The 27406-nt window shown below is 39.2% G+C and overlaps 1 protein-coding gene across 1 annotated transcript in view; it reads right to left on the bottom strand.

Annotated features, from left to right (window-relative positions):
• The window catches only part of LOC105704064 (phosrestin-2), a 48767-nt gene that overhangs the window by 1682 nt on the left and 19679 nt on the right, over window positions 1–27406 (bottom strand). The window contains exons 2-6 of the mRNA XM_023431976.1: window positions 23803–23968; window positions 21625–21777; window positions 8360–8507; window positions 4909–5118; window positions 4443–4606 (exon numbers count right to left, since the gene is read on the bottom strand). Coding sequence (XP_023287744.1) covers window positions 4443–4606; window positions 4909–5118; window positions 8360–8507; window positions 21625–21777; window positions 23803–23968 — 841 coding nt within the window. The remainder of the gene's footprint in view (window positions 1–4442; window positions 4607–4908; window positions 5119–8359; window positions 8508–21624; window positions 21778–23802; window positions 23969–27406) is intronic.

Genomic DNA, 27406 nt, shown 5'->3' with positions numbered 1-27406 from the left:
TGCCGAATTATTTTGGGTATTGTACTAAATTGCGTAATCCATATCCCCTTTTCGTACAATAATTATAAAAAAATCCAAGTAAAACTCCAGATGTCCTCTGGATTCATAGTTTTCGATGCCGTAATTGACTGCAGAGTGCCACCCTGCGCCATCTGTGATTTTAGTTTCAACTACATTTTCTCTCCGAGATCTCGCGTTACCTTCGATTTAGCACAGAAGCGCATAAGACAGTTTTTTTTGCCTTTACCTGTTCAAATACGAGTTTCTCGATTACCAGTGTTCTAAATTATCGTACAATTGTCCGGTCTGGGCTAAGTTAAACAATTGTTTTCGAAAATCCAAATTTTGAAAGTGTCAGGATAATCCCTAGGTGTTCACTCGTCATGTGTCGAAGTTTCAGACGGTTCGGTTCAATACTCTTAAAAAAAAAAGTTTTATTCGGATCCACTGATATGGGGGTGGGCGGGGGGGGGGGGAGGTTTCACTTCACCTTAAGGCGACGCGAAAGGGCCCTTTCATGTGTTAAACTCTTCGTATCACTTTTCTCGGAACTGGACCCAACGAATCGTTCGAAATTTTACCACGTGAACATGAACACCCCAAGGCAGGTCCCGCGCCCATGGAATTTCAATTTTTTCAAGTTTGTCGAGATCTTTCATAAAAAATGAAATTCCATGGGTGTCGGGACCTTCCTTAGGGCGTCTACCCTCGCGTGGTAAAATTTCGAATAATTCGGTGCACCCTGTTTCGAGAAAAGTGCAATACGCGATTGGTTAACCCTTGTTCCGGGTATAGACGCCGCCCGATACNGTTCATGTTCACGTGGTAAAATTTCGAATAATTCGGTTCACCCTGTTTCGAGAAAAGTGCAATACGCGATTGGTTAACCCTTCAGAGGCCACTTTCATGTCTTACTCTGCTTTGAGTTAAGTAACGAGGACTCAGAGAAGCAAATTCGATCCGTTAATTTTGACTCGTATCGGGCGGCGTCTATACCCGGAAGCGTTCGTGGACCGCATCGATTTACCGAGAAAGCTCCTTCGAGGCTTTCGAGATAGTCGTGGCCATTGTGGAAGTTGGCCAAGTTGGTATAATCTCGCAAATAAGCTGGATCAATTGGCTCCAGGGATGTGGTTAATCGAGCGGTCCGTTCGGTCGGTTTTCGTTATGCGCGTCCGTTCTTCCCGGCCGATAAGGCAGGGCTCGCGGGTACCGGCGTTAATTACGAGCGGCCCCTCTTAAGGGAGTTCGCGCGTCGCGGAATTTCCGAGTGATGTAGTTAATGCCCCAAGGACCGTAAAGCGGAAGGTGAGAGCTCCTGATTACGAGCGCGCGGTTATCTCCTCCTCGGGATGCGACGTGCGAGGGATTTCGATTTCCCCATCTTGAAAGGATTCCTTTAAGGGCTTTCCGGGGCTCGCAAAAGAAATTCCCACCCGGTGCACCCCGCAACAAGTGTTTGCCTTGCGGCGAGCCCACTTAAGCGAGGTTAGGGCTCGGAATCGATACCGCGACGTGTCTCGGCTTAAGGGGATGTGAAAGTGCCATCTGAAGACTCAATCGTTCATTACGCTTTTCTCCGAACAGGGTGTACCGAATCCTTTCTAATCTTACTCCGTGAATATAGACGCTGTAAGGAAGGTCTCGACACCGCTGAAATTTCATTTTTTATAATAAAAAAGTCTACTAATTTGAAAAAATTGAAATTTCGTGGGCATCGGCACCTTTCTTATGGCTTCTATATTCACATCGTAAAGTTTGAAACGATTCGATACGCCGAGTTTGGAAAAAAGTTTCATGAACGATTGACATGCCACTTTCACATCCCCTTAAAGTCAATAAAAATCTGTACAAATATATAAAAAATCTGTAAAAGATCTATAGAAATCTATAAAAAATCTGTTCATACAGATAAGTATTGAAATTCTTCTGTGTTTAATCTCCATCGCGAAAGAAATGCCGTTTGATCGAATGCCGGAGCTGTTTTCGCAATCGGGAATTCCAGCGGTCTTCGGGAATCCCATTTGAAAGCCGGCATCGTGCCCCGCATCGCCGTGCGATATACGGAAAGGATCGAGAATTCCTGCTCATCGATTGACCCGCGATTGATACCCCCCCGTTAATTTCCTGCCAATCACCGACGCCCCTACGCCGGCAGACCGCGGCTTTGCCACGTTCGCCTTTATCGCGGCCCGGAATGATAACGCAGAGCCGACATTATGGCATCCCGCGTTCGTATACACGGGTGGTCTTGAAAGTTCACCCATCCCAGTCCTGACCGCGCCCAACGTTGCTTAACTTCGAGGACCGGACAAACTGCCTTTAAAGCGTCATGAAAGCGTGACATACATATTAAAATAATACTTTTCCCCGAACTGGGTGCGCCAAATAATTTCAAACTTTAACACGCGATCATGGAAGTCCTAAGGAAGGTCTTGAAACTCCCGAAATGTTTTCTTCTTGTTTAGGGATGAATGAAACATTAATTCTTTTTTTTTAATTAAATATTCTAACCTTCAAGACCTTACTTAGGACCTCCGTGATCACGTGTCAATGTTTCAGATTATTTGGTGCACCCAGTTTGGCGAAAAGTGTTGCGAATAATTTGATCAGTCGGATGATACTTTTGTAACGCCTTAAAAGCAGTTTTAGGAGGTTTATTTTTTATCGTGACGCGGTGACGCGCCCAAAGGACTCTGGCCTTTATCGTCGCGTCGCGTCAAAATGGCGGATTTAGTCGCGAACGAATTGCGAGACCTTCACCCCTTCTGCGGCTGCCTTGACCCAGGTCGGCGTCGATGGCCCTTTATCTAGTATTCACGCTCACCTCAATGAGCGGCTTTAACTCCGCTTTTATGCCTCGCTTTACCGAGATGCACCTTAAGAGCCATGAAACCCGAACGAGCCGGGCTCGCAAGTTTTTCCGCCATTTTATGCCACGCCTCTGAGAAGCCGAGACCTGTTTTTAATAATTATTGATAGTTAAGGTGTTACGAAAGTGTCGTGTATATACCCCGAGGAAAGAATTGCGCCGAACCAAAGAAACAATTTGTTAATCCGAATAATAATTATCTGACGGGGATGAACTTGAATAAACTGAATGAAACGTTTCTTAGGAATTAGGACAATTTATTTGAGTTTATTCCAGTCAAATAATTATTATCCGAATTAACGAAATATTTCTTCGGTTGCATGCATTTTTTTTTTAGTGTATGAATGTGGGGCTGAAGTTGTCATTATATTTACAAGTACTGTCGATTGATTGTCACACTTTTTTAATTGAGTTGTCTGTTAGTCGCGAATTATTTGCGGAAATTTGTATTAACCAGAGGTATAGGTTATGAGCTCTTCTTACCGGAGGGATGTGGGCGTAAAGTTGGTTAGCGCAGCTTATTAAATTTAAGGTTATTACACTTATTAGATCGAGTTACTTGTTAGTTCTGGCTGTCCGGCCTGGATATCAAAACCGGACGCCATTTTAAATGGTTTTCACTTAGCCGTTAATAGGGCCCTGTAGGGTCCTTAATTGCTTAGCACTTTAACGATCAATTTTCATTAAGCAGGGCATATTCCACGCATATTACATTCTGGGGTGATAGAGAATAAAGGAGTTGCGATTTTCGCACCTTTTTACACATTTCTGAACGACATTGCGAACATTATCGCGTTTCCACTTGATTGTCGATGTTCGCGGAAAAACAATTCACAGTCATAAGGTGAAATTTTACGTGCAGCAACAAACGACAACACTTGAAAATGTGTATATCTTCACCCTGACCTTTATCATATTAAGTGGTATGATATATGTTATGGATAAAATTAAGCTTGTCTAATTTCTTTCGCGATACTTTTTAACCAAGATGGCCGTTTTGTCGATGCTCGTCAACAAAAGTTCTGCCATGGCCGCACGAGCTAAAAATGTACTTTTTACATTATTTAACGCTCCTTGTCCCCTGTTATTCCCACTTGACAACGTACTGAGTTGATTAAGCACGGAAACTGGCATTTCCCTTGTCCGTGAATACTTCAGAAGCTACTTCCAAAAACATGAAACGTTACAAGAGGGACGGAGAAGGTCTGAATGTGAAAGCAGCCTCGGGACCGTTATTTCGAAACAATGGGATTAGACTAATAAATTACAAACAAGATTTTCGGAGACCTTTACAATATGGATTTAATCCAATCCTTGAAAATTATCATAGATACCCGGCCATTAAATCCCGATTTTTAATCTCAAAAATGAACTTCTTGCGCTCTGGGTTCCACTTATATGATCGCTTCTTTTTATTTACGTAAAATATTCGTTCCGATATTTTTCATATTTTCCCCCGCGTTCGTTTTCATGTTTTCGACAGTTATAATTTAATCGGACCGCTTTAATCATAAGATGGGGGGAAATTCCCGTGATTTCCTATGATTGGGTACAGTTAGCCAGGGATTACCTTGATTCTTCTTACTGATTTGTTGCTATTGTTGGTCACGTTAACGTTCACCTCGATTGGGTCGCCGTGTGCGTAAATTGCACGATTCAGTTTCGCCTCCAGGAGTACTCGGCCATCGCTAAGTAAAAATGGCTTTTCCACGGCTGCCGATGGTGGAGTCGGTTCTGAAATTGAATCATATCATTGAAAGAGGATCAAAATGATAGTACTAAACGTGTATCGCGTTTCATTCGATCATACAATTTATGAAAACCTAAATTCGATAAGTAGAAATGGCTTTTTTCGACGGCCACTGATCGCGGTATTGGTCAAAGTATTAAACCCGTATCGATTATCGAACACGTTGACCGCGAGGGCTATTAAAAATACTGTATTTATACATATTGACTATTAAACAGTTTAATTTAAAAAATATGACATTTTCAGGTCAATCTTCCCAAATAAAGTGTCATTTCCTTCGACTCACCAGTATCACTCATAATCTCGCTGTCATTATCCACGCTCATAAATCTCTGAATATCCCCAGCTACGACTCTGGAGATCAAAGAAGGTCCTGAGGTAGAACCTACACTGTAAAGGGTGGTGGTTGGAGGTGGAGGAAGGTTCGTCCTCTGGATCACTCTGATGCCCATTTGAACAATCGACTTTCGGTTTTGCTCTCCATCGGCGCAATTGGCTGACCACGTGGAACAGAAAATGACATTTCGTTATCATCTTAGCCTTATAAAAAAATGAGCCTTAAAACCCGGCATTGATTGAGCTCCATTCATATTTTTCTCTATAATTTCGATTGCACTGGTACTAAACGACACCTCATAGTACAATTAAGACAAAAATAAACATCTCTATAGATCAATTTAAAAAAATTCATGGCTGTCAGTGCCTTCCTCAGGGCCTCCAATTTGACGAGATAAAATTTCTAACGATTCGGTATCTTCAGTCCGGGGAAAAGTTTCATAAACAAAACCCCTCGGACGCCACTTTCGTATCGCCTTAAGGCGAGTAAAAAATTGTTTATAAAAAATGTCATGGGCGTTAGTGCCTTCCTCAGGGCCTCCAAATTGACGAGATAAAATTTCAAACGATTCAGTTAGGAGAAAAGTTTCATAAACGAAACCCCTCGGACGCCACTTTCGTATCACCTTAAGGCGAGTGAAAAATTGTTTATAAAAAATTTCATGGTCGTCAGTGCCTTCCTCAGGGCCTCCAAATTGACGAAATAAATTTCAAACGATTCGGTATTTTCAGTGCGGGGAAAAGTTTCATAAATGAAATCCCTTGGACGCCACTTTCGTATCGCCTTAAGGCGAGTAAAAAATTGTTTATAAAAAATTTCACGAGCGTCGGTGCCTTCCTTAGGGCCTCCAAATTGACGAGATAAAATTTCAAACGATTCGGTACCTTCAGTTCGGGGAAAAGTTTCATAAACGAAACCCCTCGGACGCCACTTTCGTATCGCCTTAAGACGAGTAAAAAATTGTTTATAAAAAATTTCATGAGCGTCAGTGCCTTCCTTAGGGCCTCCAAATTGACGAGATAAAATTTCAAACGATTCGGTACCTTCAGTTCGGGGAAAAATTTCATAAATGAAATCCCTTGGACGCCACTTTTGTATCGCCTTAAGGCGAGTAAAAAATTGTTTATAAAAAATGTCATGGTCGTCAGTGCCTTCCTCAGGGCCTCCAAATTGACGAGGTAAAATTTCAAACGATTCGGTATCTTCAGTCCGGGGAAAAGTTTCATAAACGTGTCTCCTCGCTTTCATATCACCTTAACGGTCCTCCAGTAACGAAGCGTTCGGGGCCGATCGTTAAAAACGCTCACGTAGATGGAACTAATCACTCGAGGGATCTTCGGGGGGTGAGGAGGGGTTGTTTTAACGAGCGGTCACGATGACGGTGATTAAATGCACCAATTAAGCGGAGGTACAAGTCCCGACTTTTCCACCGATGTCGCCGGAGCAGCTTAACACACCCTTAAAGGTGTTCACAGTTCGCGCAATTTCCCACTTCTTGCTCCTTTCAAGGCAGACGATTCGATGATACGATCGCGTAAAACCTCTTCTAGGGTGCCACCCCTTGACGCGAGTCTCCCCCATTGTGAAATTACACGGTTATTGGCTAATTCGAAGAAAGGAAAATGGCGAGCGAGGAATGTGACAATGGATTTTCTCCGTCGACAATGCCGGCCATTATCTCGAAATCACATCAAAGGAAGACGCCGGTGGGAAATATGGACGCGGTACTTAGACAAAGGAAATGCTCATACGAATGACAAAGGGGTTAAGATGCTATGAAAGGGTCAATCTATATATATATCGAAACGTCAAAATATTTATAAAAATTTCTCCAACTGGGTGGACCGTCATTTGGAACTTTATCACGTGATTTAACGCGTAGACATTTTCTTTCGGATACATTTTTCAGAATGATTTCTATTGTCATTTGGGCGATTGGCTGAGGTTTATCAATTTTCGTAGATTTTTCTATGCGTGGGCTATCCATGGAATTGCGCTATCATCGGTCGATTTACTTCCCAGAGGATGTTAACGGGGAAACGGGAGAAATGGGCGCAGGAAAAGGGAGAGGATTGAATTCACCTATCGGCTTATCGATTTTGTTACGGCTATTTTAAAGTCCTCGGAATACGAGAAACGGGAGAGGAATTCTCTGATAAAATTAGAATTTTAGTCATTTTATTTTAGATGAACATTCAACGAGCCAATTTTTACAGACATTGGGAGTGGTTCCGTTCTTATGCCAGTTAACGAGAAATATCTCTTTTTCGACGTACCCAATCAAATCGTGCCTTTCTGACAGATATATAGATGCCATTTTGTCCATTATTATTTAGATAATAAATTAACTTTTAGCGATTATGGAGAATTCTCGCGTGAGAAGGTATATAAAAGAATGTTGCTTTTAAGTAGGGTGACTGAAAAATATTTTTCTATAGCGACAACGTGATAGAGGTTGCTATCAATCGAGTCGTGTCTTTTTAACAGAGACGTAGCCGCCATCTTGTCTATTATTATTTAGATGATAAATGAATTTTTAGCGATTATGGGGAATTTTCGCGGCCGGCGGAGATTTAGCGCCTTCACATTTTTGCCGTCCTCGGGGCGCCGTTGAAATTGTGCTATCGCCGGTCGATTCACTTGCCAGGGGGTGTTAATGGAAAAGCGAGAGAGAAGGGGGCAGGGAAAAGTAGAAAATAGGATCCCGATATTGGGCCCGTCGATTCGTTCCGCCCATTTAACAATGCCGGGCGAAAAGATCTGCAAAATTGCCGACGATTCGTTCAGAGGGAAACCGATAATTCGAGGGTAACTAAATAAAAGAGAAATAGACAAATTACATTGAGCAAAAAAATTTCGATTCCGCCAAAGAAATAGTTTGCTAATTAAGACAATAATTACTTGACTCAAATAAACTCCAATAAATTGGACGCAACGTTTCATCGGAATCGTGACAATTTATTTGAGTTTATTTCAGTCAAATAATTATCCTTTAAATTAAGAAAATATTTCTTTGGTTCAATTCTTTTTTTTCCCTCGGGGTAGAGAAGACGTTAATTGCCGTTAAATGAAAATAGTCAATAGATGTTCCACCGGATTTCTGAAAAAGTTGAATGCTCCCCATTTTGTCGCGCCGTAAATAATCGAGATATCGATTTATTTACGGCACGTCTGAACGATCTTGCCTTTTTATGCTCCCATTATTTTCAACCGGTTAATCCGTGTTACGCAATTTTATTTTATTTTCCATGCTTCGCCCATTACTTGGTCCGTTTCCTTGACGGATTGCCTCCCTTTGTGTGGTTTTATCATCCCAGGATATATGTACAATGTGAATTGTTTTTTCTTAGACAATGAAGGGAATTTTTATTTATGGGTAAAGTTTTTTATAATTCCTTACCTACATACACTTTAACCTTGTAGCTGGTTCCAATGGGGGGTCCATTGTACTCTTTTGCAGGAACTAATTGAACCGAAGGTGGTGCCAATGGCGTCATTCCCATTGTGAACGCATATGCGTTGGATCCTAACCTCCTTAGCAGAGTTTCCTGAAACCGAAAATTTTCTATTATTTTATCGTGCCTCCCTGTGCCATTGTTTTTAATTTTTCTCAGCTCCACTTAGACAAAAAGTCATCAATAAAATGATAAAATAATCCTCAGCGGACTGTCCCCAAACTGAAAATATTTTTCTACTTTAATCCTGCCTTACGTCTCACTTTTTAAAATTTTTATAATTTCTTCGAAAACATGAATAATATTCAAGCCTAATTAAAAGCCAATCTTGATGTTTTTACATGTTGAATAATCAAGTTAATGGTGAAGATCTACGTTTTAATACGTACTCGGCAGTCGAGTAATTCAGACTCTCCGAATGTATAATTTAATTAATTAAAAGTGCAAAACCAGGCTGGTTTATTGCGCTTCGAAATCACTCGGATCGATGGACTCGAATTATTCAATTCGGGGGAAACTGCCAATCACTGATAAGAGGTTTCTTCAAAAGGCCCCGAGAGGATTTGAAATATCTCGCGATTATCGCCTTTATTGAATTATCCCCTTTATCGAATCATCTCACCAGAGATATTTCCCCTTTGCAATTCTCAATTTTTGCCGGATTTATTGCGCACTCGTCGTGGTGGAATTTGTTGGGACGGAGGAGCGCAATGCGTGTTAATTAAATTTCCCTCGGTCTGCCGAGCAATAATACGTCGCCGGTGCCTTTGGCTTAGATATGAGGATCGGTCATACAAAGTTTGAATAATGAGAACGATATTTTGCAAATGCTCGGCTTCATCCAAGCTTTACGTAAGCTTCTACGTATCGTCATTCGGTTTTCCCGGCTTTTCCTTCCCATTATTTGCTCTGTGGTATGTAGAGGTATGTAGGGTGTACAGGATGTACGGTATGTACGTCGAGATATGTACCGTGGCTCATAATAAATGAATGGTGATCGACATAGCTTTTGTTGCAGTCTTGGAGGGAAATAAAGAAAATTCCTGCCGAGGGAATGGAATCGAAGAGGCACTTCATTAAAAAAAAATCATTCTTTATTCATTTTTTGGGACTCTCTGTTTATTTCAATTTTTAACATTTTCTTTAGCATGTCTTCTCTGTTTATTTCAATTTTCAACATTTTCGTTCTTGTCGTTTTTCGCAATTTAGCGTTTCTCGCAGTCCCGGACGGAAATACGTGAAAAATGGTGTCTTTTGTTTTTGATGAAATAATTACGGCGCTTCGATTTTAATAATTTCTAGGAAGCTTTCTTCTATTCCTTGAAGTATTATTTGAAGTATTCTTTCTCCACGTCGAGGACTTCAATATGGCAAAGATGAGCTCTGTCATTTTCAACTTTCGCGGCAGTTTCACGTAACGAGAAACTTGCAGACAAGAAAATTGCGCTCTTTTGTGTTCTCTAACTTTTTCCTCTCCTTTTCTCCGTGAATTAAGAGAAACCGTAGCTGTGTATTCGAGGATAATAGACATCATAGTTCAGCAGACGTAAAGAAGACCGATATGATCGAATATGACGCGTCTCGCTTCTTTTCCAAGGAGAAAGATTTTCAAAATAAAAATCTAACATCTTTCTTATTTCAAAATAAATATTTAACGATAAGTAGCAACATTTAAACGATCTTCCAACCATCTGCCACATCTTCTAAGTAATACAAAAATTACCAATTTTTATTTCATCTTCAAACACGGTAACACGTGCATGAAATAAAATAACTATTTCTAAAAACATAGGAAGAACCTGAAATTGCTCATATTGAAAAAATAATTACAATCGAAATGCCAGGGTGATTGGAAAATAATGAAATTATTTTGGGCCTTCGCAATTTTTATTAAAATAAATATCGTGAGAAATATGTTATTTTTAAATATCTTCAGGTTTTTATTTTTTATCTACTTCTTGCAATACGTGTATAATTAAATATCATCCATTCAATGCCTTTCATTGGTCCAAAGCCGTCATTCTGATTTTATGAAATCGAAATCTGAGCCGATATGGCGCCATTCCGATGTCGAGTTCTTTCGAGGCGCATCTCGCGAAGCTTTGTTATCACGGCTCGCGTGGAGGGAAATTGCGCGAGCTGCATATAGAGGGGATCCAATCAGAGAAGCAGGGTGTCGGGAACGAGAGCGAAAGGGCCGTAAATATATCGAAAGATTCGATTAACTCGAATAAAAGGTTCCCCGCCATCGCGCGAATAACCCAATTTCTTCAGGGTTGCTCGGCCTACGTGTCCTCAACCTCTCGTATATATTTCACTTATTTTTCTCCGGCACTTTTCCTTCTTCCGTGAAAAAAAAAAGAAAAAAGAAAAAGCACAAGTCTCTTTGATCCGCTTCCGGTTTTCCTTCCATGACAAAATAATTTTTCTTCCCTTTTTCCATCGGGGAAAAATCGATAACGCGGAATGTTGGCGAGGCCTCGATAAACAACATAGGCATTCTTTTGCATAAATATTTAAAAAGATGCAGCGAGTATTTTATTTTATCACTCGATGATTCGGGAATATCTCTTATGCGAAGTCTTGATAAACAAAAGCCCCGAAGATGAATTTGCCTGGCGTGAATTTTCTTAGCTGTTAAATGAACTACATTTTTTTTTCTTTTCACTGCGCGTAGTTTATCTCGTAATTTTTTTTAATGGACATGCGGATGTATCGAACATTTCGTACCTTTGCCCGGACATTAGTTGGCGTTTATTTTTAGCGAGTTTAATAGGGATTTTCCTTTGACGCGTTGCTAGTCGCACGTAATGAGCAGACTGCCAATTAGAAGGGATTACTCGGTTACGCTTGTAATTAGGCGACACATTGAAAGGAATGGTTACATTAGTGGTTATTCGTGTTGACACTAACACTTACACATATATTGGCCCTCTTATACCGTGAAGGGCCCATTTTTCATATCTACGTTAAAAAGAAAGAAACGGGCGCGCTGATTAATAGCAAAAGTCGCAGGATAAATTTCCCCGGAAATGAGAATTTCTCTGCCGAAGCGTCCCATTATTTTTTCGTCGGCGTTATTAGAGTTTTGATTTATCCTCTCATCATCGAGGTCGACCTGACGTTTGCACGTACCATTGTTGGCTTTGGCGTTTATTTTCCATCGAGTATAATATGTATCGGTTATACGTGCGTCCGTAAAAAACAGCCCACGTGTTGCCCACGTATATACATTTTACTCTCCGTAATCGATTAAATCCCGTTTTACGGCTCTTTTATAGCGAAACTTATCCTTTAACGAAATCGGCAATTGATAGTCAATAAGTATCTCCCGAGGAGCAATTCCCGATTCGTCATCTCCTAACTCTGTTATAACGTTAATCCAATAAATTCCACGTGCCAGGTCAGACTCTATTTCGGTTGTTAACAATAAAAAGCATGCAATAAACCTAGGATTTTATAACGCAATCAAACTCTGATATAAACCAGGATTACAACGCGTTCAAGCTCTGATATAACCTCACACCGCGGAAAAGGATTCATTGAACCGAAGAAATACTTTGTTAATTCAAAGAATAAATGTCTCAATTAAACTCGAATAAATTGTATGCAACGTTTCTTCGGAATTGTGCAAATTTATTTCAGTTAATTCCAGTGAAATAATTTCAATCGATATATCATTCGATATCCAAAAATGAGGCGCAGTGGATATGTCGAATTTAATAATTATATCATTTTCACGAGTTAAGAAATGACCGGAAAAAATGTCAGGAAAAAAATGCCTCGACAGAAAAATGTCTGGGGTCTCATTTTTCGAGGGAATTTTAATTTTTCCTCTTTTAGTACTCTCGCATTCAATATTCGGCCGATATATCTTCTGTATATCGTCCGATATCCACGAACGAGGAATGGTTTCCTTCATCGTCGTCGTACTTGCTACATCCGCCATGCTTTTTATTGCTACCGTAAAAAAGCTCCCGCTTCTCCAGTCGTCCTTCCAGGGCTCTCTTGAGTTCCTTTATTCGATAAAACAAAGCAGGAGATATTCTGAGCCCCTTATCTCCCCAGGCTAAACAGCAGGCAGGGATGACCGTAAACCGAAGTAACTGAAAACGAGACCACGTCCACCCTGGAGTTGAGGTCTGCGGTTAAGGCCAAAAGCAAAGGTTCGAGATTAAAAGGCTGAGGGAAGTTCCACCTGTCCAACTTTTATCGAGGCCGAGATAGGATATCAGGAGACCGTCGAGATTGGGACCTTCTAACCTTCGATTGGTTTCTCTTGATCCTGCCCTTCGGAAAATGACAAACCAAAGAAATATTTCTCTATTCCGAGGATAATTATTTTACCGAAAGAAACCCGAATAAATTGGATGCGACATTTCATCGGAATTATGACAATTTATTTCACTTTATTTCCGATTATTCTTTGAATTAAATAAATATTTCATTGATTCAATTGAATTTTTTTTTTCTCAGGGTGCTCCTCGTCAAAAGGGAAAATTTCTTACAATGGTTTTATTATTTTTTTTATAATGATTAGTCAGCCCCTATTCGTGGTAATATTTTATTTCAAGTTGAATACGAGTCTCGTGAATATTCATAGTTTAATTATTAAATTTCTGCATCATTGTAGACAATGGGGACGTGGTAAATATTTACGGAACACTGGAAATCGATTATCAAAAATCGTTCTTACGCTCGGAATTCCAAAATTTCCGATACTAGTGAAGCCTTGTACAGAGATTGTTACATAACCTAATTTTTTATTATAAATTAATTGCGAATTTTTATACAACCGGGCAAATCGATTAGACTTTTGTGATATTATTATTTACTGTTTACTATTAATATGAATTTGGGAAGTAAAATATTTAATTAGGCAGCTCGAGTCGATAATTACAACAAAGTGGCGGTGCTGCAAATCAAAGACGGAGATCGACTCGTTATGTTCGACTAATTAACTAATTGATACAGTAATCTCACGCCTCGCGGAGTCTCGGCTAACATCCCAGTGTCTATCTGTGTTTATGCGACCATTAATTACGGAAATTTAGACGGAGTCGATAAACGAAGGATCGAGGATCGTTTAAACCGAACCACCTCGTTAAATTCGATCGAATTTCACAGAGCTCGGTCTATTTATAATTATATTTACCCTAGGTAACCGGGCCGCGTTAACTGACGAAACCTATGCCAATAAACGAAGATCGATAATCGACCGATTCAACGCACCTGCCCTGAGAAAAGAAATAATTTGTTAATTCCAAGGAATAATCATTAGCCCCAAATAAATAGTCATCATTCCCAATAAATGTTGCATCCAATTTATTCCAGTTTATTTGAGTGAAATTTCCTAAGTACTATATTATATTAAGAATGTACTTTTTCTGCGAGGGACAAATATCGAAATTTGAAGGCATGTTTTTACAATGATTTAATTTAATGTTTTGACGGCTTTCGAGGTTTGTTTATTGCCTTCGGTAAATGGGTTACTTCATTAATGAATTTAACGCAAATTAACGGGTACCACAGTGTGTTTGAAGGTTAAGCGATCCGTCCTCCCTTAATCGCGTCTGATATGCAGATTTAATTAGAGCAACAGCAGTTGCCTAAATAGCCCTCCTTATACCGGAATTCCCATCGTGTCGACAGACTGAAGATCCATACTAAGCATTGTCCTTAATCGAGGGTACACGAAGATTCGTTCATTGTAGTATTTTAAATAAAAATTTATATTTTTGATTGCCCTCTCGCTTACGTTACAAAATTCCCGATTTTATCCAGAAATTTGGAAGATTCGAGTCATTGTCCTTATAACAGAATAAATGTGTAATGACTCATTGCGATATACGTGCACGCGATTATTTCTCCCGCGTTTCCCGAAATACCGGAAATAGAGGTTTCCCAAATGAAATTCATTCCTATCAGCCCGGAAATTAATCCGGCCTCTTCTTCACTGCCTCTTCTGGGTTCGAGTACTCCCTCACTGACGTCTGAATAACAAGGACTCGTTATTAGTCTTCTTCCCTCGGACCTGCACCTCGATAATTATTCACGAACGTCGATCGATGGGCTCGAAAATCGAAATTCGATTCCTCGAGTCCTACTGGCTCGTCTGGGATATTCTTGGCATGCTATCATTTATTTATCCGGATGACTTTATCACCATCCGACGTTAACCTCGGGAAAATCATAAATCTTTCCCGACCAAAAGAATACCTTTGAAAAATTCACGGAACTAATAAAGTGTTCCCTAATCGAGGTGGAAAATAAAAATACGTTTTCACGTCGCAGAGGGCCTTATTTATATACACTTTATTAGACATATTTAAGGTGAAGTGAAACATCTTTCAAATCAGTCGATTCAAATACAACATTTTTTTTAAGGGTATTACACCAAACTGTCCGAAACCTTGACACATCACTCCTGATCATCTAAGAATTGTCCTGACACATTCAAAATTTGGATTTTTGAAAAAAATTTGCTAACTCAGTTCAGACCAGAACCAAAATGGCGTCGAGCTCTCATATTTCGATCGATATACAATTATCGAAGGCTCTGATATGAGAATCGAAAGGGTCAGGACAATTTTACGACAATTTAGAACACTCTGGTAATCGATAAACTCGCATTTGAACGGGATAAAGGCAAAAAAAGTGTTGTATGCGCTTCTTTGCTAAAACGATGGGAATACGAGGTCTCGGAGTGAAAATTTAATTGATCTGGAAATCACAGATGGCGCAAGGGGTACCACTGCAGTCAATTAGGGCCCCAGAAGGCATGAATCCAGAGGATTTCTGGAGTTTTACTTCGATTTCTTTATAATTATTGTACGAAAACGACAGGTGGAATATGCCATTTGGTACAATACCCAATATAATTCGACTCAGCTGTCAATATAAAAATGAACGTCTGCAACGTAGGCATTTAGATAAATCTTCTTTATCGACGTTGATCAAGTTTCTTGACGTGTTTCACTTCACCTTAATATACACTTTTGCTCTCTGAGGTATAATTCGGAACGTTAAAATCAGAATTCCAGAATTCCCAGGGCATTTAACAATATTTCAGGGTTGTAAAGTTCGCGTTTGACCCAAGAGAAGACGACCTAGACCCGACACGAAAGCGGTTCTTTTATTTGTTAAACCAAGTTGCAAAGACCAAGATAAATCGACTGGACTGGCGGGAACACTTTTCGACTTGTGGCTTCGGGAACTTTTTGAAAAGGACGCCCAGGGTTGGGGAAGTAAAGTCAAAGAGTGCCTTTACAGGCGTTACTCTCGGCCGGGGCTTAGAGTTTCTGCCATGTCGTATCAAACTAATAGTTTCATCGCGCTTATGGACGGATCTCCGAACTGCTTCGAAACACGATATTTGTCCTCGGGGGAAATTTAATGCCCAAGACCACGGCCCCGGGCACGGAGCTCTGCGTTTCAGTGAGCTCGTACAGTTGCATAATTACCAATTCTGCGATCATAACGTGCGGCACCGTAAACTTTCCATCGGGCATGGTAATTTAACCAAGACGTAATCATCCGAGAGAACCAAACTAACGCAATTAAATTGGAGGATTCTCATAGACGGGAAAAATAATTGCCAAGTAACTGTTGGCCGGCTAATTCATACTCGCTCCGAAAAATAAAAAAAAATAACGAGAAAATAAAATCGCAACGTCTCGCGGTCCTCGTTCGTTAACATTTTTTCTTTTCTTTTCAACGTATACGAAGCTCTTTGTTCCGGTGGAAAATTTGAACCGGTTAAAAGACTCATCTAGGTTATAGCCCATCCATAAAGCCGCGTTAGAGGGGGCCATCCAGAAAGCGAGCCTTTCATAGTCCAGTTTCTGGTTGAGTTTCAGACAGAGCGAGTTAGGCCAGGTCTGCGAATGCTTAGGACAGAGGACATTCATACCCGTAATTTACGAGGGGGTAGTTCCGGTACGTACACGCACGTATTGGACCCCAAAAACCCCTTCAGGACGATTCCCACAAAGTGCGCGATAACATGGATCCGCTCGTTAAAACGCGCCCGATAACGTTCCTCGCAAGATCATTGCCTAGCCGCCCGTGTTTCTTTCCGGGGGTGCAGTTTAATTAAGACTGCACTTTGGTGTACTTTAACAGCGCCTCTGGTGGTAACGGAGTAAGGCAAAAATAATACCCTAGACGTTTAGGGTGTCTAGATATATCGAGGGAAATTATTTTAGAATTCAAAAATACAGCTGAGGAACTATTCATTCGGAAGGATGCAAATGTGATTTGGAATTGGGACACTATCGTCAAAATGAAACCGCGTCTACTGCAAGTACTAACTTTATGTGATCTTTCGGGGAGGTTATGTTGTACTCTACTGAGATGATTTTCTAGGCCAGAAAAACCATGGGAAATATGCTAAATATCTCTCAAAAATGTTTAACGAAAAATCTGGTAAGACAATAGTTTCTTTCCGAGAAAATTTTCGTCAGTTTCGGATTTAATCGAACATCGATAGGGTGATTTCCTTCGAGACCTAATTTCGAAGACCTTGACCCTCGGAACCTCGAAGAGCGAAAAGGTACACCCGAGTAAGTAGACATCGGGGACTCTTAACAATTGTTTAGGTACGCACCGGTTGTACGGGGCATACATACGATCTAAATCTCCGCCGTTCGCAGGGTAGGTCAGGGTCGGGGTCAGGGTAGGTCGTGACGTCAGCGTCGTTTTCCGGCGATTGAGGCAGGTCAGGAACGCCGACATGTTACGTATACGTGTATATCCTGAACTGAGAAAAAAAATTCATTGAACGAAAATATATATTTTTTTGAATAGTACCCAAGAAATATATATTTTTTTTAATTCTAAGAATAACCATTTGGTTCAAAGAAATTGTCATAATTTCGAAGAAACGTTGCATTCAATTCATCCCAATATTTATTCGAGTCAAATAATTATTCTTTGAATTTACAAAATATTTCCTCAGTTCGATGAATTTCTTTTATCAGTGCTGATAACGCTGGTCCGTTTTGCAGAAATTTCGGTGAAATTTTAATCCCTCCTGAAAATACGAGGCCTACGAGGAAATCTTATAACAGAATCCGCGAATCCCCCTGGAAATTAAGGATTAGGCCACCATTGTTGCGGACAATCTCGTGATAACGACACCCCGAGGATTCCTGAAGAGTGTCGTGAATTGTTGAGTAGCCGGCGAGATTTAATCCCGTAACACCGAATTTTCCGGGAATGAAAAATTTCATTGCCTACGAGGCCGTTTCGGCGTCCCCGTTGTTTAACCCCAACGTGAAATTCTTTGCCAAATTAACCCCTTCCTTTGCATTCCTTATTTTATTCCGACATTTATCCGCATGACCTGTTTTCCGTTAACCAATTCCTCAGTATTTTTATTCCCAGGGCTTGCAAACACTTGTAACACAACAGACCATTTTTGTATCCTACGAAATTAATTTTGCATTGTTATAATTGAAATTAATGCAACATGAAATATCTTTATTTCTTATTTCGACCATTCTTATGACCGTGGTTATTCATTAGTTTTTGAGTACTTACGTTCACGTGATTTTTAAACATTTAATAATTACTGATCACACGTATCTGCGAATTCGATTCCAACTATTCGTCAATTAATTTAATGGATATTAATAAAGTAATAAAATCGACGGTTCGAAGGCGTCGATCGCTTTTTTCATTTTCCCATCTTGTTCAGAACGAGTAAACGCTGCGAAAAGTCTACTGTACTTGGAAATATATTTTCTCAGACGGAAATTGGACTTTACGGGCGATCGCAATGGACCGTCGTACGTGATTCCATTATCGGAATCATCGGATTATTTTTATCCTCGCGTATATCTTTACGTACTCCAATATATAAAATGTCAAAATATTTATAAAACTTTTCTTCAAACTGGGTGCACCGAATCATTTGATATCAGTATCAACTGCAGCACGTGATTATGAAGGCCCTAAGGAAGAACGCGATGCTCGTTAAATTTCATTTTTCATAAAAAAATGTGATTTTGCTTCTAATCTAGGCTAAATAAAAGAAATTTTTTGTTGAAAAATGAAATTTCACAAGCATCGGGTTTTCCTTCAGGGCGTCCATAATCACGTGTTAATGTTTCAAATGATTCGGTGCACCCAGTTTGTCAAAAAGTTTCATAAATATTTTGATGTTTTCATATATAGAATGACTCATATCAACTTAAGGTGGCGTCAAAGAGGTCTCGTTTATGAAACTTTTCTATGAACTGGATGTACCAAATGGTTTCAAACTCCACCGCATGAATATGGAGACTCTAAGGAAGGTCCCCACTCAGGAAATTTCAGTTTTTTAAAAATGTTTCATAAACGAGACCTCTTTGACGCCACTTCACGTCATCTTAAGCTGCCGTTAAAGTCTCTGACTGAAATTTAACGAAAAAAATACTTACTCTCTGTTACAAACAGAAACAGTAATGAAGAAGCAATGTTTTGTTAATAATACATATTTTATGTCCTTGTCGCATAATTATTTTCCTTATATTTAATTATGACATTTCCTTGTAAAAGTCCCTTTATGGAGATACGTCGAGGGTTTCGCTTGTACGGCTACATGTACACGTGTATTATGTACTCGGGTGGACTGGGGACTAAAGCATGTACCTACGCTGTATATGCCTAGTTATCCGGTTGTATACTAGTGCGACATCCCACGGGACACTCAACCTATCAGTCATCGTCTTGCTAACGTGCTCATTCTTGGTAATCACGACCTGTTTCGAGCTAAACTTAGCTAACCACTAGTCGCGCCCTTAACATCCGAGTAATTGTTCGCATGTCGGATCGGTCGGACTGGTTAGGTACCTGATATTACGCGGTTAACTAGCATTTGAGGTACTAAATAGCACCCAGCTCACCATAACGTACCATCCATTCAGATGTGACACTAAAAATTTGTAGAAATGCTTTATATATCATAAACAATTTGAGCTACTAATTAATACCTACCTCGCCATAACATCTATTCAGATGTGACACTAAAAATGCGTACAAATTCTTTATATATCATAAACAATTTGAGCTACTAAATAGCAACTACCTCGCCATAACATCTATTCAGATGTGACACTAAAAATGCGTAGAAATGCTTTATATACCATTAACCATTTGAGCTACTAAATACTGTAACCCTAAACATTTTCCAAAGGCATTACTTACTATTAACAATTTGAGCTACTAAATACTGTAACCTTAAAAATGTGCAGAATGCTTTATTTACCATTAACAATTTGAGCTACTAAATAGCACCCAACTCGCCATAACATATTCATTTAGATGTAGCACTAAAAATGCGTAGAAATGCTTTATATACCATTAACCATTTGAGCTACTAAATACTGTAACCCTAAAAATGTGCACAATACTTTATTTACTATTAATAATTTTAGCTATTAAATAGCACCTAGCTCGCCATAACATCTATTCAGATGTGACACTAAAAATGCGTAGAAATGCTTTATATATCATTAACGATTTGAGCTACTAAATACTGTAACCCTAAAAATGTGCACAATACTTTATTTACCATTAATAATTTTAGCTACTAAATAGCACCCAATTCGCCATAACATATTCATTCAGGTGTAGCACTAAAAATGCGCAGAAATGCTTTATATACCATTAACCATTTGAGCTACTAAATACTGTAACCCTAAAAATGTGCAAAATGCATCACTTACTATTAACAATTTGAGCTACTAAATAGCACCCAATTCGCCATAACATATTCATTCAGGTGTAGCATTAAAAATGCGTAGGAATGCTTTATATATCATTAACAATGGCGTATAGAAAATTTCTTGTGAGGGTAGGTCATGAATTTTTGAAAAGAGACACGGACACCTCTTATTAAACATTAGTGGGTATTGCCGGCTATTCTTGCGCGGTATTTTGGTATTTAGGTTAGAACTACTTAATTGGAGACTTGGGGAAGTTCGCACTCCTTTTCACTGTCGATCGTGAATTTTAAATGCAATAAATATTTAATTAAGTGACGAGGCGCCTCTCTAGTTCCTTATTTGGGTTAGAGTGGTTCGAGCCCTGCCGTTTTACAAGAATCACACATTTTCCTTTCCACCCGAGCTTCTATAAGCAAACCGAGCGACCTCGTGCTAAAATACGCCGACACTTTTCCCAAGGAACTCCGGAAGTCCCGCCTTAAACCGTAAGCACGATGAATTCCCGCGAATCCGCAAAGTCGACTCGGCACTTTCGAGCTTAGATTCAGATTTACTCGCCTAGGGCTGAATTTTCCTCCCTTCCTCCATATGTTCCCTCGTACAAGAAGCATTCGACCCCCTTTTCCTTCCGCATGGTGGAAAGTACGCCGGGAATTTAACTTTCCGGATTTTACAACTCGGAGATATAAATCCGGAAGTTTGTTCTTCCTGTCACGTTTGCGGTCGACTTTTACGTCGTTTTCTTCCTTTTCCGACGGAATTTCCGGCCGATTTTAAAATCACTCCAAATAAAGATGGCGACCATGAAAAAGTGGACCGAAAGTGTCGATTAAAATTTATTCGCCCGGATCTCTTGTTTCTGTTTTTTTTTTTTGTAGAATCCTTTTCTTGCAAACGTTATAAAATATTCGGAGATTTTAAGGTGAAGTGAAACATCCTTCAAATCAGTCGATTCGAATACAACACTTTTTTTTAAGGGCGCTCACCACTCCAGCGATTTTGCAGGGNGGAGTTTTACTTCGATTTCTTTATAATTATTGTACGAAAACGACGTGTGGAATATGCCATTTGGTACAATACACAATATAATTCGACCCAGCTGTCAATATAAAAACGAATGTCGGCGACGTAGGCATTTGGGAGAATCTTCTTTATCGACGTTGATCAAGTTCCTCGACGTGTTTCACTTCACCTTAATTCCCCGAATTTCACAACCCCCGATATTTAGGAAGTTGATTATTTCTCTCGTTATTACGATTATATATTTTTCCACCGCTTCTTTTCAAACGAATTTTAATTACGTTAGGCTAGTTAATAAGCTGACCTGATAAGAGTGGCGGGTTTCGTTAATATCCAGGTCGAGTTAATCCGTTCGGATTAGATACGTCGATAACCCGACCCCTCGAACGGCGGATTTATGCGCGTGTGTACATGACTTTACAGCCCCGATTCGATATTTCCCATGGGGAAAAATGGAAAAAATGAGGAAAAAGGAGTACCTGAAGGGGTGTGGTTGGCTCCTGGTGTTCAGCTCCTGCAAAAGGAGGATAGAGCTGAGCTAGACACATGACGGCCTCGTTGCAGAACTGTAAGCCCATCACCTCTTCGTCTTCTCTGCCGTATCGAAAAGTCAGGGTCACCTGGCCGTACACCTGTAACAAAGATCCCCATTTTCGAGACTGATTTTTCGCTATTGATTTTAATCATGATTTCATTCCATGAGAAATCCCACACTTTTCAATAATCAAAATCACGATTTTTTCGACAATATCTGAATCCAGCAAATAAACCATAATCGTGATTTTAATCGAATTAATCGAATTATTTAAATCACCGCTCGACCCTGATTTTTCATGAAATCCAAGACTCAGGTGCACCTTGTTTTTAATATCTCGAGACTCGAGGGGAGTTTTGCTCCCCTGGTAGGTAAAACTGAGTATAATGATTATTTTCAATTGTTTTTTATTACTCTTTAGATTACGTTATACAGTCCTCTCGTAATGAAATTCGGATGGGCTCTGAAACCATCACAGAGATTTCGATGACGAAGGTACTCGAGTTGCGATTTCATTTTTGTTCCAGTGGGAGTCAATTATTTTCAACTAATTTGTAGTACGAATGACGGATGTATGTACTCGTTGCGAGTGGCAGCGAAATTACGTAAAGGGCTCTAATATCAGGCAGGAATTTCATTTGGAATTAAATATCTCATTTGCTCTAAATTGAAGATAGTATACAAGTACATCCATTTGCAGCGTGGCTCTCGAGACGGTAGAGTTTCTCGCCAAGTACATTTCGAGGGTCACGACACACAATTTGCAAGGAACACATAAAAACGATGTAACGTCCCACCAGGGTTCCCGGTGACCTTTTTGCAACAAGTTCGTGTAAGGAAAGGGAATAGAGGTTGTTTACAATGAGTACTCTCAATTAATTTGGGGGAAACATGGTTTTGCTGAGCCGAAGGGAAACAGGGAGCTCGACATGTCGCGTTCCATCTAGGGGAATTTCTTGGTGACCTGGATATTCAAGGTTCTAGGATGTCATTTGACATATCTTGTTCCTCCACGTGTTATTGGCCAAAAACCTGCAAATGAAGTCCGACTTTTTTTTTCCCCTCGGAACTGAAATTTCATCTCATCTCGTTTCGGCTCCCCGATACGAGGGAAAAATTAATATCTGGGAGATAATAATTCCCTCCTTCGAAAGAGGCTACAGAAAATTAGGGGAATAACTTAATCTGCACTACTTTCGACACCTGCACTGAAAAAGAAATTTCATTCGGCCAGGGAATATTTCTTTAAATCGAAAGAAATATTTTTTAATGCAACGAATAGTTATTCTGTTTTCTTTTTCTTTCTCAGGGTACTCTATCAGAAATATTCATAAAATCTATAAAATGATCGCACTAAAAACTCCATATTTCGGTAGTGAAAAGTCCGTTATTCAAGTCAACCGCGCGAAAATGTAAATTTTCCCTAGAGTTGAATAACAATTTATGGAATTTATTATAGCTTGCATTTTGATATTGTTATCGAGAAAATTATCGCCTCGAAGCAGGATTTCCAACAATGGCGCACTAACAAGGTGGACTTCTGATCAGATGTCGAGACTCTCCTGATAATGGTGTTCTCCAGGGGCTGATAATGTATATATTCGCTTCCAAACTTTTTTATGACAGTATTGTTATAATTCACCTTGTGTCCTTGAATTACTACTATAAGAGAAAAAATGCATTAAACCAAAGAAGTATTTTGTAAATTCAAAGAATAATCATATGATTGAATTAAACTGAAATAAATTGTCATAATTCCGAAGTGTACCTGTTCATTCGTGGCAAATAATTATTCTTTGAATTAACAAAATATTTCTTCGGTTCAATAATGTTTTTTTATTCGAGTGTCTTTTACCGTCAAGAGTCGAGGACGTTCTTAGATAGGAATCTTTGCATAGGAATTGTTTTTACAATTTAATCCCAAGGAGAGCGTATTTTATTATAATTATTTCTCAAAGGTATTACGCATTCGGTAATCCAGGCTTAAATTCTAATTACGGCCCGCCAAGAGCAATTCGCTCGAATTTCTCGACGATTCGTCGAAACTGAATTGAAAGTTTAAACGAACTCTGTCGGGTCGATCGGCGGTTTCGAGTTATAATTTACTTTTCCGGATTCCTACCTTCTTATCTTGCAAGTACTCCGGATCCACCAGGAGGACTCCTTGAAGCTTGTCGATTTTCCCCTCGCTCACGATAAGATCCCTGCTCGCCAGATACAGGGTGAACTTGTTGTTCGGCGAAGACTTCTTGAACAGCCTGAACCTAGAAAAAGAAAGACAATTGTCGCTAGCAGAGTTACTTATTGCATGTTGACAAAGAAGAAGAATGTACAAAATAATTTGTAACGCTTGCACTCTAATAAAACGAGGCGGCAGATTGTAAAAATTAAGGCGATTTAAAAATCCCATCTGAGGAATCAGTAGTATATGTAACTTTGAAAATGAAATTTTTTAGAACGAAGCTTCTTAGCGGCAGAATGTGAAAATTAATGCGATACGAAAATCCCATCTGAGGGATTAGTAGATTATATAACTTTGAAAATGAACTTTTTTTAAACGAAGCTTCTTAGCGGCAGAATGTAAAAATTAAGGCGATACGAAAATCCCATGTGAGAAATCAGTAGTTTATGTGACTTTGAAAATGAACTTTTTTGAAACGAAGCTTCTTAGCGGCAGAATGTAAAAATTAAGGCGATACGAAAATCCTATCTGAAGGATCAGTAGTTTATAAAACTTTGAAAATGAACTTTTTTGAAACGAAGCTTCATAGCGGCAGAATGTGAAAATTAAGGCGATACGAAAATTCCATCTTAGGGATCAGTAGTTTATCTAACTTTGAAAATGAACTTTTTTGAAACGAAGCTTCTTAGCGCCAAAATGTGAAAATTAAGGCGATACGAAAATCCCATCTGAGGGATCAGTAGTATATGTAACTTTGCCGTCAAATTGGTGTGTCGAATTTTTTGCAATTTTACTACGTGAATGTGGAGGCCCTAAGGAAGGTTTCGACACCCATGATATTTCATTATGAACATTTGTCTATGAATAGTTTTTTACTTTTTCATCAAAAAGTGGAATTTTATGGCTGGCAGGATCCTTTTTAGGGCCCCACGTGGTGGTTTTAACCCTTATCACTCCAACCGGCAGTAACACTGCCAACTTCTAATACTCTTCTAATATTCTTGGAGTGAAAAGGGTTAAACTATTCTGTGCAAGATCGGAGAAAAGTTTTATAACTTGACGGCAATTACACGTCGCCTTAAGATATTGGAAATTATGTATTGAAATGTGTTTTTTTTTTGACAGGCGTTACATTAGTTTCCAGGTTTTGACGTTGGCGTGCAATCGCGGTTTAATTAAACTCTCGGTTTACCGGGAACTGATGAGGTTACTTGAGAGACGTAAGGGGAGTTCTGATTAAATCGGCAGCCGTTTAAGCTCTCGTTTCGAGGAAGACTTCTGAAATTTTACCGAAAGCTCTTATCTCGAGTTTTCGATCGAGCTTGGTTCGCCTCTTGGCGTCGTTTAAGACCTCCATTAAAAATATCTCGATATCTGGGAGCTTTCTGAAAAAAACTAGACTTACTTTGAGAACGGCGGGAAATCCCGCTAAATTTGTGAAATTAGTGACACCCGAGTACAGTGAAAAAAAAATTAAAAAATAAATAAAAAATGCTGAGTTTCGGTTCAGTCGTGTCAAATGTTGCATTTTAAAAATATCTCAATGTCCGAGGAGACATTTAACGTTTTTTGTCGGCACATCGAACACCTGTTGAGATTTCTCATTTAAAATTTTTTCCTGCATTACCAATTATTTTGATTTCGGTCGCTGGCGATCTGTTTTGTTAATCGAATAATTCGTTGATTTTCAATTCTGACGACTCTTTCATATCACCTTAATCGTAGAGAAGTCGAATATTGAAACGCAGTTTATCTATTTCTATTATTTAAGCGGTTTTGCTGTCAGGATTTAATAAATATCGTGCACCTCTTCTGTCCTTTTTTTTTATCGCTCTGCCTGCGCCCGAATTTCACGGTTATTTGTGGAATTTTGTTGTTTCGTCGGGCTTTATTCGAAACATTTCATGAATGAAAAAAAAGCCTGGGGGGTTTAATTGCGACTGGCACGGCAGAAACATTCTGCCGATGTGTCTGGAAAGTTTCCCCGTGAACGCAGATGGTTACAATCGATCGAAACGCTGCGGATATTTCGTTGGAAAAGTAATTATGACTTTCCCGAAACGAATCGAAGCTCGAACGAGTCGATTCGAATGGCTCGAAAGCTCTAGGGATTCGAGCTTACAGCGAGTCGGACACTCGAAACAGCGAATCAAAATCAAAAGCCAACGAATTGTCAAAATCTGAAAATAAATCGCCAGTGGTCAAAATAAAAATAATTGGCCATGAAGGAGAATTTTAACACTATTTCTACCACGATTTTGTATATACCTATTTCGACCAAAAGGTTTTGATGAGCTGGAGGAAAATGATACCGCTAAATAAATTCAACAATTATTATACGAAAACTCAAAACATTAATTGAGAAAAAATTATTCAACTTTGAAAATAATTTCAAGTTAAAATTTTAAAAGGTGTCTTTTGACACCTTTGGTAGAAATAGTGTCAAATGTTATTTATGTTAACGGGGATTTAATTCCCTGCTTTCAATCGCCTTAAAATGCAACATTATGAACAGGTGTTCGATATTCGCAAGAAAAGTTAAAATCTTAAAAAATTCAATTCGATATCAATGGGTCGAAAGTTTCAGGGAATCGCGCTTACAGCGAATCGAAATAAAGAATGAACGAATTGTCAAAATCTGAAAATAAATCGCCAGTGGTCAAGATAGAAATGATTGGCCATGAAGGAGAATTTTAAATGTTATTTATGTTAACCGGGGATTTAATTCCCTCTTTTCAATCGCCTTAAAATGCGAAATTTTGAACAGGTGTTGGATATTTGCAAGAATGGTTAGGTCGAATCAAAGTTCAAAATCAAGGAATTATTCGATTCATAAAACTCATTTTATCCTCAGATTAAGGTTAAGATCGTATTACCCGTGGTTGTTAAACGTCGCATCGGATTGCACCCCAGAGTTCGTCTCGCAAACTTGTCTGAAACATACAAAATTCATCGACTTTTTATTCGGCTCGTATTTACGTTACTCCAGTGCCACGAAAATCGGTGCATTTAAATTATCGCTAAAACTTTCCACCCGAAATTGCAGGAGCACGTCAAGCTTCGTCGAACTGTAGTAAAAATCAGCATAGAGAGTTATTCGACTCTACAGGTGCGATTAAGAAATTCCTGGTTATGAAATATCGACTTGACAAGCCGTTAAGGTGATATGAAAGGGTCATTCTAAACGTATTCAAACGTCGAAATGTTTATAAAACTTTACTCCAAACTGGGTGCACCGAATCATTTGAAACTTCAACACGTGATTATGGAGACCCTAATGAAGGTCTTGAAACTCGGGAAATTTCATTTTTTGAGACTAATTATTTGTTTATCTCGGACAAGAAATGAAAAAAAAATGAAATTTATATTTTATAAATATATATACCCTTTCGTAACACCTTAAATATCTACGTATACGCCGATTAATCGGCGAACGTATGTCTCTTTAAAAAAAAAATAATTGTTTAATAAGTTACCGCAAATACCGCGGAAAATCATGGGGAGCCGGGAAACATAATAATTGAATTTGCGAAGGAAGTTTTAA

Source organism: Orussus abietinus, unplaced genomic scaffold (genome assembly GCF_000612105.2).
Source record: "Orussus abietinus isolate OABI.00-Male unplaced genomic scaffold, Oabi_2.0 scaffold159, whole genome shotgun sequence".
NCBI classification, from domain to species: domain Eukaryota; kingdom Metazoa; phylum Arthropoda; class Insecta; order Hymenoptera; family Orussidae; genus Orussus; species Orussus abietinus.
Note: the sequence above shows the minus strand (reverse complement) of the source record. Positions and strands in the feature narration are given on the sequence as shown.